Genomic DNA, 20,685 nt, shown 5'->3' with positions numbered 1-20,685 from the left:
AAAGCAAGCTCTCTTGAGACTGGAATAACGACTCCATCATAATTTTTTTTTATCCTACAACTAGTGTTTTGTTACTGCTTCCATTCATGCGGTCCTGAAGCTGTCAATGAGAGTGTTAAAACACAAATGAAGGAGATAACTCCCTGTACGTTGCAATGAGGCGAGTAGCTAGCTAGGGCCTGCGGTGACCTATGGGATATGTTAGAGACGTACTAATATATGGCAATGGAAGCTTGCATAACTGAGGAGCCTACTATGTCGCCTTTCACGAGAGGTTAAAGTTAACACATAGGTGCTGTCATATTTGTCTAAGGATGCTTGGGAAACTGCTGACAATGCTGAGAACACTGCTGACATGGAAGGAAGCGGCAGTGAAGATTTCACGCTTGTGAGTCATTGCGCAAGCTGGACAGTAGACACAGTGAGGCTGATTGTGACAAGGACGTGAGGCATGCTTATTGAACTTAGTTCTACTCCATCACTCAAAGCCACCTCGGTGCTTGCCTAATAATGGGGCATTATGAGTCAGAACTAACACTTCTTCAGAAGTAAAATACCTGTGACACACTAAATTTCCCAATTTGTCTACCTATCAGCAGAGTACTTGCGTTATAAAAGTTGTTCTCAAAGCAATAATCTGATAAGGAATTTCTGAGCTGTCTTCAGTGCACAGCATTTTTGCATATTTGCAATATACTGGTATGCTGATTGATGTGATGATCTTCTTGTACTTCTCTGACTATATGTTTGCTTATTTTTTAAACTGTAGCCTCTCCTCTGCTGAGATATATCCTAGTGATTGAATTTTATTACTCAGGTATATGTCAAGTCTCCAAGTAATCCACTGATAAAATATCAGTTGGTGCACTCGTGATGAGGTAAAAACTGAAGCCAGAGGAAGAAGCCCCTTTAATTTTGTCATCCTAGATTTTTCACTCAACACTGAGTGGCCAGGTACTAATTAACTTAAGCGTGTGGCTGCTGATGTGGAGTGAGGTAGATGTGATTGGAAGTCTGACGTACTAGTTGAATTCACCAATTCTTTGTCATGCACTCTGGACTATTAAGAAAGAGCATTCAAGTGTGGCTGACTGCAGGAGGAAGTAACAAGTTCATGAAATTAGTTGTGATAGCATGGCCGTGGCTGGCACAAAACAGGAAATTTAGGGGCCAACAGGAGGAGCCTCTGTCCGGTACTGCACTTGGGTGGTACTGATGACGACTTATATCAATAAAAATTCTTGTGCAGTTGAAGGTACTGGCCTCATAGATTTACATATGAAAAGGAGCATTTTGCATACAGGTCATGACTTTTGCTAGTGTGTGCAGACAAGAACGGTTACATATTTCTTCTATGCCTAAATTAAATTTGCCACATGGACATTGCATGCACAATAAGAAAATTGCACACAGCTGTTGTGTATTTGCCATAACAATCTACTGTTGGTCCTGGTATCAAAGCGTGGGGTATTTTAATAAGCCTTAATTTATTTGCCACTTTCGGCAAGGGGGTGAACCACAAACATTTAGCTTTAATACTGGCTGTGGCCCCGTACGAAAATAGATTCTTGAAAAACAGGCATGTAAGGAAACACACAAACAAAAACAGTAATAGAGTAAAGTGTAAAAATTGCACAGTTCGCACCGTGACTAAGTTACTGCAAAGCAGAAAACAAATCGGTGAAACAGAAAAAATTCTATGGAACAGAAATGCACTGAGGTATCGTAGCGTAAGGCAACACACACACAAAAAAAACAGTATACAGGAAAGTGTAAAAATTGCACAGTTCGCCCTGCGACTAAGCTATTGCAAAGCAGAAAACGGATCGGTGAAACAGAAAAAATTCTATGGAACAGAAATGCACTGAGGTATCGTAGCGTAAAGCAACACACACAAAAAAAAAACAGTATACAGGAAAGTGTAAAAATTGCACAGTTTGAACCGCGACTAAGCTATTGCAAAGCAGAAAACGGGTCGGTGAAACAGAAAAAATTCTATGGAACAGAAATGCACTGAGGTATCGTAGCGTAAGGCAACACACACAAAAAAAAACAGTATACAGGAAAGTGTAAAAATTGCACAGTTCGCACCGTGACTAAGCTATTGCAAAGCAGAAAACGGATCGGTGAAACAGAATAAACTCTATGTAACAGAAATGTACTGAGGTAACGTAGCATAAGGCAACACACACAAAAAAAAGTATACAGGAAAGTGTAAAAATTGCACAGTCTGTACCGCGACTAAGCTATTGCAAAGCAGAAAACGGATCGGTGGAACAGAAAACATTCTATGGAACAGAAATGCACTGAGGTATCGTAGCGTAAAGCAACACAAAAAAAAACAGTATACAAGAAAGTGTAAAAACTGCACAGTTCACACCGCAACTAAGCTTTGCAAAGCAGAAAATGGATCAGTGAAACAGAAAAAATTCTATGGAACAGAAATGCACTGAGGTATCATAGCGTAAGGCAACACAAAAAAAAAACAGCATACAGAAAAGTGTAAAAATTGCACAGTTCGCACCGTGACTAAGCTATTGCAAAGCAGAAAACGGATCGGTGAAACAGAATAAACTCTATGTAACAGAAATGCACTGAGGTAACGTAGCATAAGGCAACACAAAAAAAACAGTATACAGGAAAGTGTAAAAATTGCACAGTTCGCACCGCAACTAAGCTTTGCAAAGCAGAAAATGGATCAGTGAAACAAAAAATTCTATGGAACAGAAATGCACTGAGGTATCGTAGCATAAGGCAACACACAAAAAAAAAACAGTATACAGAAAAGTGTAAAAATTGCACAGTTCGCACCGCAACTAAGCTTTGCAAAGCACAAAATGGATCAGTGAAACAGAAAAAATTCTATGGAACAGAAATGCACTGAGGTATCATAGCGTAAGGCAACACAAAAAAAAAAGTATACAGGAAAGTGTAAAAATTGCACAGTTCGCACCATGACTAAGCTATTGCAAAGCAGAAAACGGATCGGTGAAACAGAATAAACTCTATGGAACAGAAATGCACTGAGGTATCGTAGCGTAAGGCAACACACACAAAAAAAAACAGTATACAGAAAAGTGTAAAAATTGCACAGTTCGCACCGCAACTAAGCGTTGCAAAGCACAAAATGGATCAGTGAAACAGAAAAAATTCTATGGAACAGAAATGCACTGAGGTATCATAGCGTAAGGCAACACAAAAAAAAAGTATACAGGAAAGTGTAAAAATTGCACAGTTCGCACCATGACTAAGCTATTGCAAAGCAGAAAACGGATCGGTGAAACAGAATAAACTCTATGTAACAGAAATGCACTGAGGTAACGTAGCATAAGGCAACACAAAAAAAACAGTATACAGGAAAGTGTAAAAATTGCACAGTTCGCACCGCAACTAAGCTTTGCAAAGCAGAAAATGGATCAGTGAAACAAAAAATTCTATGGAACAGAAATGCACTGAGGTATCGTAGCGTAAGGCAACACACACAAAAAAAAACAGTATACAGAAAAGTGTAAAAATTGCACAGTTCGCACCGCAACTAAGCTTTGCAAAGCACAAAATGGATCAGTGAAACAGAAAAAATTCTATGGAACAGAAATGCACTGAGGTATCATAGCGTAAGGCAACACAAAAAAAAAGTATACAGGAAAGTGTAAAAATTGCACAGTTCGCACCATGACTAAGCTATTGCAAAGCAGAAAACGGATCGGTGAAACAGAATAAACTCTATGGAACAGAAATGCACTGAGGTATCGTAGCGTAAAGCAACACACACAAACAAAAACAGTAATAGAGTAAAGTGTAAAAATTGCACAGTTCGCACCGTGACTAAGCTATTGCAAAGCAGAAAACGGATCGGTGAAACAGAATAAACTCTATGGAACAGAAATGCACTGAGGTATCGTAGCGTAAGGCAACACACACAAAAAAAACAGTATACAGGAAAGTGTAAAAATTGCACAGTTCGCACCGCGACTAAGCTAATGCAAAGCAGAAAACGGATCGGTGGAACAGAAAACATTCTATGGAACAGAAATGCACTTAGGTATCGTAAACGTACCAGTAATCTCAAGTCTCCAGTTGTTCAGTTTTTTTTAACAACTAAATAAAGCTTTACAGCCTTTCTCTTTTGCCCCTTAGAGCTTCTTTGGACACCTCATAGCACACTCCAACATGAAATAGGAATGTATACTGAGCACAACTGAGGTGGGAGGCCTTTTCTAGAAGTGGCAGGCATAGCAATGCGACACTGCAAAGTCAGTGGCATAATGCAGCAGTGGCGTCACGAGGGGGGTGAGGGGGTGCGGTCTGCATCGGGAGCAGAGCTCAAGGCGGTGCAGCTGCAGGATAGAAGGATGGCGGGGGGCACGCAGTGCCTTTGTTAACTGCCACTTAGCTTAATGCTTCATTTCCTAAACTCACAGCTCTCTCGGAACAGTTGTTCGAGCCAAAATATTTTGGCTACGGAGACACATTGAAGCGGCAGGCACTGACCTGCATGAGGCCAAGCATTCGTCCTTGTTGCACATCTTTGCGTTCATCCCTCAGTTGGGTTTTTCATCTTGCAGAGCTTTTTCACTATACGTTCAAATATTCCTCAGGATACCCTTGCCTGGGGCATAATGAGGTGGTCAGTGGTTCTAATTTCTAACTTATCAAAAACTACTTAACATCTACAAATAAGATGTCTAGGTTCTCAGGCCTTGCATTATCATCTCTTGAAAGCAAACTGTGAAAAGGCACTGAAGTTGAAGAAACGATCAGGAGCTTCTTGCAACCCTCTCCTTGAATAAAAAAATTATTGCTCGTTTTATTTGCGCGATACAAACTCAAGGTGAGTGAGTTGTTCACCAAGGGCTAATAGGTTGTCTACTTGCATTTGAAACAAAATTTTCGGAGAGAAATTGTACGTCTTGTTATCAGTGTAATACTGCTTGACATGAACACAAATTTCATCTTACGTCATTGCTCTCACAACTGAGGAGACTTCTTGGCGCTGCAGGAACCTATCGGAACATTATCGTCAGGAAATCATTGCCCACGCAGAAATTGCTTGTATTACAGAAGATAAAATAATCACCGCCACCGAGGCCTGAACAACACGGTGAATGCTCAAGCTTCATGAAGCCACCTTCCCAGATAGCTCAGATTTGAAAGGCTTGCATATTGGCGCATCGACGTGAGCAGACTTGCCGTAACACATTTGCTGTCAGCTTCACACGACATTTCACTTTGGTTTCTCCCATATTTGTCGTTACTGAAGCATATTGAAGTCTTCGTATTACATGGCATGCATTATAGTAATAAAAAGCCTCCTGTATTGTAAAAGGGTATGGCCGTAATCTTTCCAGTTGAAATTTGTACACTACATTTCTTTAGATACAGTTGGGAACCCTGTGATTCCATTGCACAGATTTCGAAATCCTTTGATTTCTGTTTAGCCCACACTTAACTACAGTTGTCATCCCGTTACTGCCAGTGCTTTAATTGGAGTGAAGTGCTAGTGTGTACATCTCCAGAAGTGTTTTGCATACTGCAATTAACGACTTACTAGTCGTTCTGAAGGTGTTTGTTTTGCAGTAATAAATAACGTTGCCCTGTCATTCTTGCAATTTAATACAGCTTTCTAACTGTCAAAACTCTCTTGAATGGTTACATTTTTGTTGCTTATTCCAACAGCAATAAAATTCAGTTGTTTTCTGTACTTTTGTCAGGGCCTTGTGCACTTTGACATTCAATTGTCCTTCATGGTTCCTGCGTAATGAGTACACACATTTTCACATACTGGAAAGGAGTTTGCATTAGTTAATTATTGTTTCTTTTTAATTACCTCTGCAGATATCAATTCAGTGGTTCTGTATACATCTGAAACAGTCCTTAGGCAGTTACCGTTATAACTCTTTTTAGCTTTTGGTACTCATATCTTTGCAAACCTTTTAAACGCCCACACAATTTTCGCAATTCTTTTCACACTGTCAGTCGCTGCATTCATTCATGTCTTCAAAACACAAGTGTAAATTTCTCTTAATTGGTGCACCTTTGTTCAAAAAGCAAATTTCAGAGGTTTCGTTTTCCTGGCTCTGCTAATATGAATATGAAAGTTCACCAAGCATGTTTTTCATGCCACTGTTAGTTGAATTATATTCATATGGTATGAAGTAAGCTAAACAGTGAAGCGGAGGAGGGCTTATGCGGCACACACTGGAAGAGAAGGTGGAGGGGGGAGGAGGGTGACGCAATTGCCACCGCACTGGGTGCAGTTATAGCGACGCCACTAGGATGCAGTAGCAGTGGTTGTATTCTTGTGCTGCTGCATCCTGTTTGTCTTTACCTATGAAAGCAGGTCTAGTGACTTTTTGCCCCCGGTACATTTTCCTGAATGCTACTGCCCAATTTGTGGCCACGTTTGATTTTTCTTGCTTGTCCTGCTGTGAGTGGCCGCCCAGCAGGAACGCGTTTCGAGCCCCTTGGTAGGCCAGGCCGGCGCCTTGCCAGGCTTGTTGGCTGTACTCTTATTATTTGGCCACGCCTCCTATCTGCTGCAGAGGAGGCCTTTAGCTTCAGCAGAAGAGCATGTGCACCACTACTTGTTGTCACATTTTTGAGCTGTGCAGCGACTGCATCCAGTAGTTTCGGATAAACAGCGCTGTCTTCAGCCAGCTTGTGCACACGTCGCAGCTCCTTTTCAAGTGCACAGTATTTTTCCTCCATGTCCTGCAATGGAAAATAAAAAAATAATCATGATGCTATCTCTGACTGTATACTGAAAGAGTGAGTCCTGCTTAACCCTTTAAGGCATTTTGTACATAACTGTGTACAGGGCAAACTAACGGGCTTTTCTGAGAGTGTGCTATGCCTAGCAGTAATTTCTTTCATATGGAATTAGTGTCCTTCATGTCACATATGATGTGGTTCTTATTTATGCCACTTAATGAATACAATAAGTAATATTTAGCGAAACATTGAGCAGGGTATTAGCATGTCCTTCGCCATTTTTATGCAGATAGATCTTGCCACTAGCAGTAAGGTCATTTTTGTCTCGCAATTTCAAGCGTAATGTGTAACTCAAAAACAAAAATTGATTTCACTATTTTTCGGCTGTTTACTCGACAACTCCTGTCATTTCAATATTGCTGTTTCGATTAATTGTGACACATTGTACCGGATTTTGCACATCCGTTTAAAAAATAAAGTGGTATTTCACACTTGCAAACTAACAAATTATCTCTTCATGGGGCTTGAATATACTATTTAGGATGAAAAATGTTTGTTTTCGATTAAAACAAAAATAACACCTCAAAGGGTTAAAAACTGATGCGACATTTTTAAATGGACGGGTGGGTAGAGTGGGTAACAGGTAGATGAAAATCAGCCAGAAAAGACGGTACACAACACAAAGGGGTGGACAACTGCTGGACTAAAATATTTATTGAAGGCAGGCTGCCAAATAATACAGCCTAAATATGCCAAAGCCGCAGCTAAGAGAAATTTACATACGAGAATTCATAACATAAAATTCCTTTTTCATCAGCGCTAGAGATGGTACACTCGCATAAGAATCACCAAACTTCTTGATATGAAAGGCCTCAAGGATGTCGCTCTGGCCTAGAATGTAAACTTCACTAAACGTGACGTGCAGTCAAGGCCACAACTATATAGAGCAAGCTTCATCATTTCAACTTTTTGCGTACATTTAGTGAAAGTGTGAAGGTTTCTAGACGTTATGTATGAACACACCAGCGGAACTTGTTTGTGTGCATGTCGGGTACCTCCTAATTTACTATAGGTGAGGTGCGAGAGGAGTTTGATCATTAACAAATGCTTTGTATTTAAATGGCTGCGACTATAGATACTGTGGTACATCAGCGACGTTAAAAGGCAAGACGACCATTTTCTCCAGCATCAGTATTGCTCACTAGCTTAGTACTTTTACAATCTGTCACTTCTCTTATCATTAACACATGTGCTGCCAGGCATAACTTGTTCCACAAATTAAAGGAATCTTGTAAACCGCTTCTGTGGTGCATTACATGTGCTGGCTGTCATGTTTGGTGGCGCACAGTTTTTTTTTTACTCAGTGCATATTTCATGAGGCACGATGGCTTTGCTGTACTTGAAAAAAAAATCATTTATGCCTTGATGTTTGGTAAATTTTTTATGCTGTGCATCATGTTGTGAAAATAAGTAATGACTGACTTTAATGTACCTTTTTTTGGTCACATCTTTCCTTTTTTCTATTTTGGCACTGCCGTTCTTACTTTTCAAGACGGATTCTGCTGTTTTGTCATTCCTGATGGAAAGTCCGAGCTGAACAGGCATTCCGCCTTGGTTGTAATGCTACCTTTCACTGTAGCAGATGTACCACCATATTTTGGCAAGGTTTCCATTCTAGGCCACCAGAAAACACATAAGGCACGCAAAATCCTTCAGGCCTTCCTGATAAGGAAGCACAAAATGTGAGTGCACCATCTATAACAAAGACATTGATGTTGTGAATTTTCATAGATAAATTTCTGTTTGCCCATGTATGGCTGTGTTACTAATTCGCAGCCAGTCTTCAATACAGACTTTAGTTGTTAGTGAAGCCACTGTCCTGCCCTCTATCTTCTGCACCGTATCTTTTTTTCTGGTTTTCACCCTCCTGAACATCCTACACCAACTGACCCACCATCAGCCTTTCCAGCTTGAGTTACAGATATGTGTATATTTTTGTTTTGGTTGCATGCCTAAAACGTGCTGCTGCCAAACTACCTCTACTGTCACAAACATGACGTTTATCCTAAGCTACAGTCTGTATACACACAATAGCTCTTGTTTGTTTTGTAGATTATAGACGACAATATGGACATATTCCATCCTCTCAATTAATTGAATTCAACTTTCCTTCTCTCTTCTGTTTTGTCCTTTTTTTACCCTCTCCTCATGTAGGGCAGCCTGTTGGGCATTTCTTGGTGAACCTTTATGCCTTTCCTTGCATCTGTCTCTCTGTTTTCAAGAATAAGTGAAGTTTCGATCCTGGCCATTAGATTTATCACCCTGTCAGTACTCAAGGAGGTTGCCCTTCCTGAATATATGTGCACTGTAATCATTAACACATGCATGCACGCCATCCCAAATGAAGGTGAACGCACTGATGCATGATCTGCTGTTTCATTTTATTTTGACCTTCAGGGCCTTCTCACCTGAAAAGGAACTTTCTCACTAGTGGCAACTGTATGCTTGCCATACATGTGTGCATAGACATGCACGCATATATACATGCATGTATATGACTGCATGTAGTGTATTAATGTGTTCATGTATGTCAAACACAACATGTGCTTTTCAGTGCTTCAAGATGCACAAAAATTATCTGAAGGCTCACTACAAGATATAACACTATTGGGAATGGGATGTTGGTGGTGCGTGTCTTGGCCTTGCATTCATATATTGTTTCACACTTATGTAATATTATGGAGCTGCTGGTTACAAGTTGGGGCAAGCATGCCCCAAACTTTAACCCTGCTGCACACAGTACATAACAAAAACTGTCCACAACCTAGTGGTTCATTACAATATTCTTATCAGCCAGGTAATGAGCACAGGGATATACTATGCTGAAGTGATGACTATGCGATTAACCTCCAAGAAGTTTTGTTATGCTTCTACAATAGTTCATTATAATAGTTGAAAGGATTAATGCTCCACTGTACCTCAGGTTTCTCTTTCCTGTCTGGAAATGGCCCGGGAGGAGATTCTGGCAGCTGGCTCACATCTGCATGCATAGCCTGTTCACTGTGTGCCGATGTACAGGCTACTGTGACCTCTTCATTGCCTCCTGGCATCATTGGAAGAAAGAATTCTATGTTTGGGCAACGATCACCCAGTGCCAGGTAGCCGAGCCGTCGGCGGTCTTCGGGCGTCAGCTCCGGGCTGTTCGGAAAACAGCCACCAAAAGCCTTCTGGACAGCAGCCTGATGCTTGCAAAAAGCACCTTGGCTGCCTCTCCAGCAGCTGCAGAAGCCAATGTCCGCATCCACTTCATAAGAGCTGGTGCCAGATGAGCTTGGCACACTATACAAAGCGCCATCCACCTGTACAATGGACTTGGTGAAATCATTGGGCAGCTTCTGCAGCAGGTGCTGGAATGCAACACGGTGGGAGGAGTCACGGTTATGCGCATGCCTCAGCAACCGTGCCTCAAAATATTTTTCCCAAGTTGTGATCGTAAACTCTACCAGGGCTACTGCATTGTAAGCCTTGGTGCGGCACAAAACGATATCCTTCAGGATTCGTATGGATGCCTCTGAATAATTATTCGTGTTATGGCCTCTGGTGACTGTGCCTGCACGGTAGAGGAGCACCCACTCTTGCTGGTGTTGAAGGAAGGTTTCCACTCTCTTTATGAAGGCTTCGTGTTTGTGGCAGTGAAGCTCTTCCTTAGCTGTCTGGAGCTCTTCCATTGTTTTTGCATACAGAATCTGAAACCAGAACAAAAAAAGCATATCGTCTACGCATACAGTGGTGTTTTGTATTACTAGCTGCGTACCATTATTTCTGTACCATAACACGTGAACTCATTTTTGAACTGAATGTCTTTATATCACAAAAGGATTGGACCTATATCTTGCGCAAGTACAAGCTGTTTCTGCATTCCTCATCATCCTTCCTCGATCAGTTAACTTTGCTTAGTTTTTCTCACCAGGGATCCTCTGTCACATGAGCAATCTAAATGCACAAGGAGTCAAAGACCATAAAATTTTTCAAGGGCCATACATGTGTGTTGCTGTCGCAGATATGAATTTGTTAATAAGAAAGCATGAAATCTGTTGGCTGGCAAAAGATATATCTAACTAGGTAAGTTACATTCGGGACGAACACTCGGCCTGAAGCAGCAGATTAGGAAAACATTTGTTATTGTTGTAAATGCAGTTTTTAATTCACACATGTTCAGAAAATAAAGCACTGCACACTTTGCAAGTAGGCACAATCCAAAGACAGAGATGGGAGGTAACACTGTGCATTTCGTTTCAGCTAGAAGCATTTATTTTTTTTCCAGTGGTACTTTCACAAACAAATTGTTATCTGTTCTCTTCTCTTTGTGTTGTAGCACCAGCAGGGCATTGCCAGTTCTTGGTTGTCATGAAGTATGCAGTTATGCTTAAATGGGCAAAATCGGCAAACTACAGAGACGTGGCATACAAAAAAGATGGTATTGCTTTGCTTACTTCTGGAAATCTGCGGAGCTGTTATTTTGATGATCGAATAAAAAGTAATTTCTGAAGGAGTTAGTTAAGTCAACAGTTAATAAAATAATGAACAGAAAATTTTCATTTTTCTTGTTTCAATCCTGTGTATTTTTTCCAATGTATGCTGACCATGTGGTTGTTCTCATGGCTTCTTGACATTATCTATTTGCATTTTCAAACCTCTGTTAAGTTAATCCCCATAGAGTTGAATGGCGAGTGAAAAAACTAAAGTTTGGCACCAGCGGATTTCCATTCAGTTCAGTGGCCATTGAATCAAGTGGCAATGAGAGTATAGAAGGTTGGGCGAGTTGATATATATTCATGATTCACAACAGTGCAGCAAACATGGGTGAAAGGGAGACTAGACACAACAAGTGCTTGTTATGTCCAGTCTCTCTCATCTGTGTTTGCTACATTGTTGTGAAGCATGGCAATGAGACTATGTATGTGACAGGAAAAGTGCATGGAATTCTTTTCCTGTCATCGTGAGTATGTTTACCTCAAGGTGTTCACTATATGTGCCAGGTTCTGCATGTTGTACTTACTTCGTTAAAAATCAAAAACAAAATGACTAGTGCCGCACAGTCATATGGCAGTGAAAGAGGCATTTATTTCTTAGAAAGTTGGCTGTAAAAATGAAACACTTGTTTTCTTCCCTCCACTTGACTAAAACTCATGCCGTCAAGACTGGAAAGAGCTCTGTGATCACTGTTTAGAAGTGGGAGGTGAAGGATCCTTGCCTTGGGAATCTACGTATAAGATTAGGTCTTAATGTCATTCTAGTTTGCTTGTTAGAATGGTTGTGGTAGCGATAACTCTCATTTTTTTCTGTCTTTGTTCACTTCTAAAAGCTACATCATTAGGGGTGTAGTTAGCCTCTTTTCATTTGCAGGAATCTATCAGCGCAGGCCAACTTCAGTTTACCCTTAGCGTCCTTTTAAATATTAGCTGTACATTCTTATTTCTGAGTAATGCAATGTTTCAGCCAAAATGGGCATGGCGAAGTGTTTTATGTGCAGAGTGTCTCTCTTTTCTTTTGTATTGTATGGCCTAGGCAGGTAGTCAAATGACAGTGTCTGCATCACCTTCTGAAAAGCTCTCATCAAGTGACGTCGCTCTTCCTTGGCTGCCTGGTTCTTTGTGGAGGTCAGCCAACGCCACTCGGCCTGTAGAACATGAAAGTGGCACAGCAGCTGTCGTGCGCTGGGCCATGTTTCATGTAGGGCATCTTTTTCGGGTCTTGAATTGTCGGTCATAAACACAGCTGGAGCCTGTAAGGTGAAAAGGAACCCATCACAAGCATAAACCAACAGGCTGACGCACTCGTATACACCTCGGCAAGATTGTATTTTAACATTCTACCCATCTGCCAACTCTATGCCCTGTTTTTTCTTGAATATTCTGCAAACACTGTGGCAAGAGGATTAAAAAAAATTTATGCTTACTTCTGGCACATACTAGAGCCTGTGGGTGGCAGGTTTCTAAATGCAGAGGCACTTACAGCCCATGTTTAAAATGTTGTAGTGGGACATGTACTTACTGTGTGGACATTAACACCAATGCTGACCAGCACTTCGGCATGTATAAAAAAGCAGTCAATGCTGTTGATTATGATTACTGATTAGCCCATGTTTTGTGAGGGTTTTCCAAATCACACTTTCTGTTCCGAACATGACCTTATCAAAATAACCACTTTTTGAGTTCGATCAGGTCATATAGCCAGGAATAAATAGCCACTCCAAAGGGTTTTCATTTTCTAACCTATCTGCCTTGCAACAACAGTCAGAGAAGAAAGCATTCTCTACTGTGAAGAACTCTTGGAAAGATAAGAAGAAAAGGATGACTATGCAGCTAATTACATAACTTCTCAAAACTAAGCTAAAGATTCATCTAGAATTCAGGAACGTGCTTGATTTTATTTTTTGTTGTTATAGATACCTCAAGGGTCCTTGGGTGAGAGATTTACATGAGGGGTAAAGCAACAGTCTGCAGCAGCAGTCTGCAGGAGTTCCTTGATAAAAACCAAGAACGAGTTGGTGGAAAAATTGGTAGCTTGCTTTTCCTGCATTGTGTTTCCTTTTGAAAATTCCTTGGTGGAAACATGCCTTGAAAGGCAGCGTGGTCGAGAAAATCAGCTTGTAGGCAGATACGCGTTAACCAAAAAATTGCTAATTTCGACATGCAGCTGTTTGTCTGTCATGTGTCCTGGCCTCTATCCAATCTTCTTCGAAAAAGAAAGTTGGTAATCCTTTGCCTGACATGTGACTGAACCTATACCAAAAAATTGTCCAGCTTGTTGCATTATAAATCCAACTTCTCCTGTAGTTGTGTTCGGTTTTAGATATGCACTGTATTTATTCATTTATTTATTCATAATACCTTACAAGGGTCAGAAATGCATTGAGTAAGAGGGACAAGAAGTGGCATATGTACAAGAGAAACTAATTAATACAACATGAGATGGAAGGCAAAAAGTAAATAAACTATTGTACGTGGCAAAACTTAAAGGCAAAAATATACATAGGTACAAGGTACACTTCGTAGCAGCATTAATGCAGGGCATATGACAAATAGGCATCTAAGAGAAAAATACAGTGGTCATATTAGAAGTGTCAGATGTAAAAGTTGTAAGACGCACAGAAAACCAAATCAAAATACAATATCGTGCCACATCAATCTGTCACCATTGTCATATTTCGGATAGTAAGGCAGTTTGGATGGGAAGTCTTGCAAAAAAAAGTAATGTTATTCTAATTTGCTCATAATTCAATAAAGCAACAAACCAGGCTCTTTCCAAAGCATAATGGATGCTGGCTTTTGAGTTGCTGGAAGGCCTGTTTGTACCCCTCCCTGGTCTGGGAGCTGTGTATGACGAGTGCAATAGGCACTGCCCCTGCCTTTGTGGCTGTCAGCAGCACCGTTATGGTGCTCCTAGTTTCGTCACATGATGATGTAGAGTCCACGAATATAATGTCACGTGCGGACTCCAGCTGCTGGGCTCGATGCATGATGGGTGTGACGACAAGGACTGCCCAGCTGTCATCTGCCACACTCGTGATGCTGACATCTGTCCCTGCAAAACAAACAAGCATATCATTGAAGGAGCATGAAAAGACTGATAAACATGAGGGTTAGCCTCTCCACCTTTTGTGTTTCTCTTTATGCCCAATAGCTAGCTTTCGTAACATTTTTATGTATATAGGAGAACTCTCTATTACTCACTATGGATTACAGCAGCGGAGTAAAGTAAAATCTGTATGTTTGACTTCACAAGCTTGCTCGCTATTGTTTTTATAAAACCACAGCACTCTGAACATCAGTTTCTACTCCGCACTGCAACTGGTGTGCAAGGTATTTTGAACAAGAGCTTATCACTAATTTTAGCTAGTCACTAATCCTGATGCAGGTGTTTCCACATACCATATTCCAGCTCTTGTACTGGCAGTACTTTGTCTAGAAGATTTTATGAATTTTAAATTTTTATCACAGCATGTTGCCTCTGATAACATATAAGCTTGTTCAAAGGCAGTCTTTTTTATTTGTGCATTGTAAATTTTTATCACAGAATGTTCCCTCTAGTAACACAAGCTTGTTCGAAGACAGTCTTTTTTAATATCTTTGCATCTTAACAGTGCATTTTCAGAGCAGTTTGATGTTTCATGTAAAATGAATGAATTAATGAATGAGCTGTTTATTTAGAAAGGGAGGCTCAAGGCCATTTGTTGGGGAATTGGGTTGCTAAGAAAGGGAAAAGTAGGGGTCTATTGATACATGAATGAAGGACACGGTTGGTTTAGCCACGCTTTACATTGCTTTGTAGAGGCCACTTATCTTAGCATATTTGCCAATATTTTTTGCCAATGCAAAATAAAAAGATATTGTATTGTAATCTCTTGGTGAAAAAATGTTAATAAATAGATTTAGTTTTTCCTTAGAATTCTAGAGCAGGGCAAATCTGATATTTCCATATTCCTCTTCTGTCCACCGCAGCAAGCGTAAGCGACAAAGTCGACAATAAATTTGTTCTCACTTACTCTAAAAGATAATGTTGCTCATGTGTGTAACTCCCTCATTGGTCAGGTCTCTGGACAGTGAACAAGGATTAGCACGTTTTCAGCCAGGAAGTTTATCGCTCTTGTATACCACAGCTCTTGAGTTTCTGGCAGCACTTTATAGATTCTTTGCCTAAATCTATTCATTACCTTTATATCATTGAAGTGATCAAATGACTGTATGCATTTTTAAAAATAATCATAGATTGATAAGTGCGCGTGATGGAATGCTACCAGCAGCAGTGACTTGCAAAGTCTCCATCTACGCTTACGTAATGCTGAGAATCTTTTTGCACCGCCTGAGTTGGTGCACTGTTTACATGGTTCATTTCCTTTATCATGTCATGCATCAGTTCTCTTGTTGCCTTCAATGCTTTGCAGCTTTCTAACAATGGCTCAACAGTAAATATAAGCCAGTTTGTCAGAATTAGGACTAGTGGGACACAAAGAACCTGCAACTCATGCAGTGCAACAGCAGTAGAGGCGGTGATAAATTTTTTACAGTAGTCATACGAACAGGTAATCCTTCTACTCAAAGATACACAGAAGGAAGGAGAAAATGTATAAAAGCGGCTGTATTCAATTTTATGATACTTCTGGCTCTTCAAAATGGGTGATGAAGATGTACTTGAGTGTACACATATGCAGTGTATTGCCCATCTACCATTCATGTATATTTCTCAGACAACTTAGAGTTACAGTGAGTTGCATTGTGGCCTCATTTCGTTTAAGGTGTTTTCAGGTAAATAATAATCAACACACATCATTTTGGTATGACTTCGTAGACTGACAATAACTGAGGTCACTGTGGTAACAGTGCCGCTTTTAGAACTTTGTAACATTGTAGTGTAGTATTGAGACTATTTCATGGAAATGCCTCTGTTTATGGCTTTTTGTGCTCAAACATGGCACAGGTCTGTCACTACACAGCTTTTACATGTGCAGTGCATTGGCGTACAAGAATAATTTTGAAGTCAGCAATTAACACTGAGCACTTACTGCATTCATATATGCAGCACTGGCTGATGACTTCCGTCGTCTGCCAGTGTTGCATATTTGAGTATGTCAAACCAACTTGCCCAGCAATGCACCCTGCTGAACTTACTCCACGCTTCTTCTTTGCATGAATGTAGGACTCTAATTTATAACATAAATTTTTTTCCCACAGTGTAAGGACTTTCACTGAAAATGCACAGCTAGTATAGCTTGGAAATGATCTTGGAAATGAGCTTGGAATACACTCTCATGAATAAGCACAGATGCTGGCAATGCGTTAGCTCTGCCTTGCCCGGATGATGAAGAGCTAAATTACTGCAGAGTGTACAGCACCTGTCCAAAGTATTTTCCTGAATGTCTTCCCCATCACACAACTGTTCATTACTTACATCTCTGATATGTGGTGATGCAAACACTTATCAGGATTGGAAGCAGTAGCAGAAATTAAAAATTTCAAAGAATAATGCTGGAATTTTTTGGAATAGGTAATCCTGCTTACCTTGGGCTAAATACCTGGGCTTGTTTTCCTGCAGCTTTAAAGACGGGTTACCCTGGGGTCTATATTTTTGACTCCGCCATTCCTGGTGCCACCGGTAAACACTCCTTGGTGGTGGGTTGGCCATGGAATTTGCCAGCAGGGTGTGCCCATTTGGTTTTCCAGTGAGAACCCTCTCATGGTGGCTTATTGCTTGAGCTGTCGTCATTCCATCTTCAAAATATTCTTGAAAAGCAGTTTTTGTTTCTTCGCTGGGTCGAAGAAGTCTTAGTGAGTCAGCTGACTGCAGGCTGTGGTTGTGTTGCGACACCTTTACAACGGCCTGTAGAGGTGTCTGCCGGCAGAGGAACAGGTCATTTTTCATAGTGTCGCGATTCACTTTTTTAATCTTGATATCCAGCTTCGCTGGGCACGAGGTGTTGCGGTGTGACGATTTGTCACGTGGATTATGCTGGCACCGCCACACCTTGTGGAAGACCATCCTACAAGAACCAAAAGATGCCACAGTCAGTGCACACGTGCATAATGTAGGCCTTATGAGGTTTGGTAATGACCTTAACAAAACAGTCTTTATGTAATTGTGCAAAGCAGGCAAGCCAAATTATTTGAAATGAATCCAGACACATCAAGGAGTGTAATAACTGAGAAGGCCTCTACAGGGCAAAAAAAAAAAACATGGCCTAACAGTTTGCATATGGAGCAAATTATGTGCCATTATTTAACATCATACATGATATATGTGTGATATATGTGCCTTGTGCCTTTGGGGAGAGCTAAAATAAATAGTGCTCATAAGGCATGTTTATTATGAAAAGTTTTGAGGAATTCTGAAATTTTGAGCCAGGAAGGGATTTCTTTGTCTTCATACTTCAGTACTGTTTCATAGTTCAGTATAAAATGTTATTACAGCCATAGCTTATTATAATTAATGAACAGGTAAAAATTCATAACGCAGTTTACCAAAATCCTTAAACGAACGAAGTCAACTTTTTGGACAAGTTTAAATTATTGGCATATTCTTGCACACCTTTCCCTATGATGACAATAACGATAGGAAAACTGGGGGTTTCAGCAAGGATTTACATTTTGAATTTGCAAAGAATGTCAAGCCAGAACAGATGGTGGTGGCACACCGAGATAAAAGTTAGAGGCTCTGATGGCAGTCAACCTATGTCGCCTGGAGAAATTATTACACTTTATGAAAGAACTGAGCACAATACAGAGGGTTATTTTCATCAAAAGAAACTTTTTGAAGCTCTGTTCCTCACTCCATGTTAGTTACCTGAAGGACACGGGTTCTATCCAAGCCACAGCGGTCGCATTTCACTGGAGGCAAAATGCTAGAGGCCCGTGTACTGTGCAGTGTCAGTGCACTTTAAAGAACCCTTAGGTAGTCACAATTTTCCGGAGCTCCCCAGTACGGCGTCCCTCGCCTCAGCCGTTTTAGGACGCTAACTAAAGTTCTATAAAACCAAACCAACAAACAAAGGACCAACCTTTGCAAACGTTTTTATCATCACAACATAACATATATACAATATATACGTTATATTTAATATACAGTATTCCCATTTGGTATGGCGCTCGACAGCGGAATCCAATATTAAAGGACTATAGACACCTAATTTTGATGGCATGTTTTCTTCTCTACAATGATGCGGAAGACACTACTACGTATGAATCATCATTCAATATTCACCTGCAAGTGGTAAATAATTTATAATCGAATTTTTCTGTCATGCTGTGTCGGTTTCAATATCTGAACGATGGCTGTGATGTCAAAAAGTGCTTTTGTGTCACGTGAGGCATGGAAAAATATCCGTATAATCGCTGCTTCATTTTTTTAATTTACTGCAGTGCTGAAGTGAGCCTTCCTCAAGAGACGAAATGCCAACGAATGTAGAAGCAGCAATTATATTGCAGTTTTTTCATGCGTTACGTGACCTGTAAACACAAGTTGACATCACAGTCCTCATTAGGCTGCTGAAACCGAAACAGCACGAGAAAGAAATGCGATTATAAATTATTCAGCGGTCGTAGGAGAATAACACGTGGTGATCCATGTATAATAATATCTTACGCATCATTACAAAGAAGAAAACACGCGCCCAAAAGTTAGGTATCTATACTCCTTTAACAAACTTCTATTATTGCAAAAAAAATCTTTTTTGAAAACCTACCTTATACAGAGCACACTTAACCTGTTTCAAAAAATATAATCTTCCTAAAAATCAGCAGATCTATAACCGAAGACGATAAAACAATTTTATTTCAGTTCTTGAAAACATTGCATGACATTAACTGAAATAGCAAACTTGCAACAGTCTGCATCAGCACGTCTAAATCATCATACAGATGTGTGGAAAGTTACCAGCTCCCGTACTAATTATGGTGATCAAAGGCTTCAGTGTCACCTACCCAAAGTTCTAAACAGTTGTCACAACAGAGGCAAAGAAATTCTCAACCAAACTCCGTCAGAAATCAAGTTGCTCATGAACTCTTACCTCTAATCAATATGTTCATCACACTTAATTGTATATATTTTAAGCTGCATTATTAAGGCGAAAGCCTTTAATGGCTCATACTCGCGGTGTCCATTCGTCCATCCGTCCGTGACACTCTTCATTTCGATAAGAAAAAAAATCTTTGTGCACGATGGGATTCGAACTACCATACTCCCATTCCGCAGCTTAGAGTGCTAACGACTACTCTACTTCCTTCCAACGCACATGTAGTTCTCCTTGTCTACGTCGCTGGAGAGTGTTTGCAGAAAGGCGTCGAATCAGGCGGATGCCTCCCAAATGCCCTCCAGTGTCTCCAGCATTTAAGATTCGCAAATAATTGTGTGCTTAATTAACATCTTAACTACACATCAGTGACACCGCGCTAAAGGCTATCGCCTCACCGCACTTTAGGTTAACAAAGTGCCCCTGAATTTTTTAGTCTTTTTTTTAAAGAATCAATTTTTTTATACTTGCATTTATACATTGTTTCGTTGTATTGAAGCCATTACGATCTGTCACCCTGTGAAAGTGCTCCATAAGGTGTGTATATGCCTTCTGCGACTGTTGCTTGTACAGTAGTCTAGGGTTCCTCAAGCTGCTTGCATGCAACATCGGCTTCCTCCATCCTTGAGAATGGACGGACGGACGGACGGACGGATGGATGGATGAGTGGATGGATCTTCATAAAGCTCATGAAGGGACTTTATATCAAACAAGCCTGAGACATCAAAATTCTTGAGGTTATAATTGCGAGAGCGCTCGACTACTGGCGGAGGACCCTGTTGCAATCTCGGCCGCGGTGGCCGCGTTTCGATGGAGGCGAAAGGCGCGCGTGTGCTGTGCGATGTCAGCGCACTTTAAAGAACCCTAGGTGGTTGAAATTAATCCGGAGCCACCTACATATACATCCTGATTTGAATAACACGCATCACAATTCGTCATGCCAAAACCGCAGTTTCGCTTACCTGGTGCATTTTGTTTGGATCTTCTCGCAAATCCAGGAGGTGTTAGTGTTCGTGCTATATTGGCGCACCCACAGTTCTGCGGCTTTTCCATCCAACAAGTTGCAGCGGAGCACCTTCACATCACTAGTGGATGACCTGCAATCTTCCACGCACTCTAGAGCGCCGGCGGCCGGTTCATCCCCCTGCGAAGATGTGGATGGCCCAAGGTCCATGGCGCACTTTATGGTGCCAACTTTATTGTCATTAAGGGATGCGATCAGACTGTGCAGGTCGCTGTCACTCAGCTAGGCGTAGCTGTCGGCAGAAGACACACCACGGAGAACTTGCAAACTTTCGCGCAATAGTTTAGCGCGCGCATTTCAACGCTTCAGAAGCGGCGCGATGTGAAGAGTTTCGGTTTCGTTTGTGTCATACTCTGCGAATGGTATTTTGCGCACTAGTACGATT

At 40.9% G+C, this 20,685-nt stretch overlaps 3 protein-coding genes across 3 annotated transcripts in view; 1 reads left to right on the top strand and 2 right to left on the bottom strand.

Moving 5' to 3' along the window:
- Window positions 1-20,685, top strand: part of LOC144132741 (uncharacterized) — a 646,537-nt gene that overhangs the window by 87,638 nt on the left and 538,214 nt on the right. The gene's annotated exons all lie outside the window — the stretch shown is intronic.
- On the bottom strand, window positions 5,844-12,942 carry LOC144132731 (uncharacterized). Its single transcript, XM_077665339.1, has 3 exons — window positions 12,311-12,942; window positions 9,690-10,457; window positions 5,844-6,711 (listed from the first exon to the last, which is right to left on the bottom strand). The coding sequence occupies exons 1-3, from the start codon at window positions 12,479-12,481 to the stop codon at window positions 6,343-6,345; spliced, it is 1,308 nt and encodes a 435-aa protein (XP_077521465.1). The 5' UTR covers window positions 12,482-12,942; the 3' UTR covers window positions 5,844-6,342.
- On the bottom strand, window positions 13,122-20,525 carry LOC144134228 (uncharacterized). Its single transcript, XM_077667187.1, has 3 exons — window positions 20,239-20,525; window positions 16,773-17,251; window positions 13,122-14,298 (listed from the first exon to the last, which is right to left on the bottom strand). Exons 1-3 carry the CDS (start codon window positions 20,448-20,450, stop codon window positions 13,985-13,987), a joined length of 1,005 nt encoding a protein of 334 aa, XP_077523313.1. The 5' UTR covers window positions 20,451-20,525; the 3' UTR covers window positions 13,122-13,984.

Source organism: Amblyomma americanum, chromosome 5 (assembly GCF_052857255.1).
Source record: "Amblyomma americanum isolate KBUSLIRL-KWMA chromosome 5, ASM5285725v1, whole genome shotgun sequence".
NCBI lineage: Eukaryota > Metazoa > Arthropoda > Arachnida > Ixodida > Ixodidae > Amblyomma > Amblyomma americanum.
The sequence above is the reverse complement of the archived record's forward strand: the minus strand, read 5'-3'. Positions and strand labels throughout refer to the sequence as shown.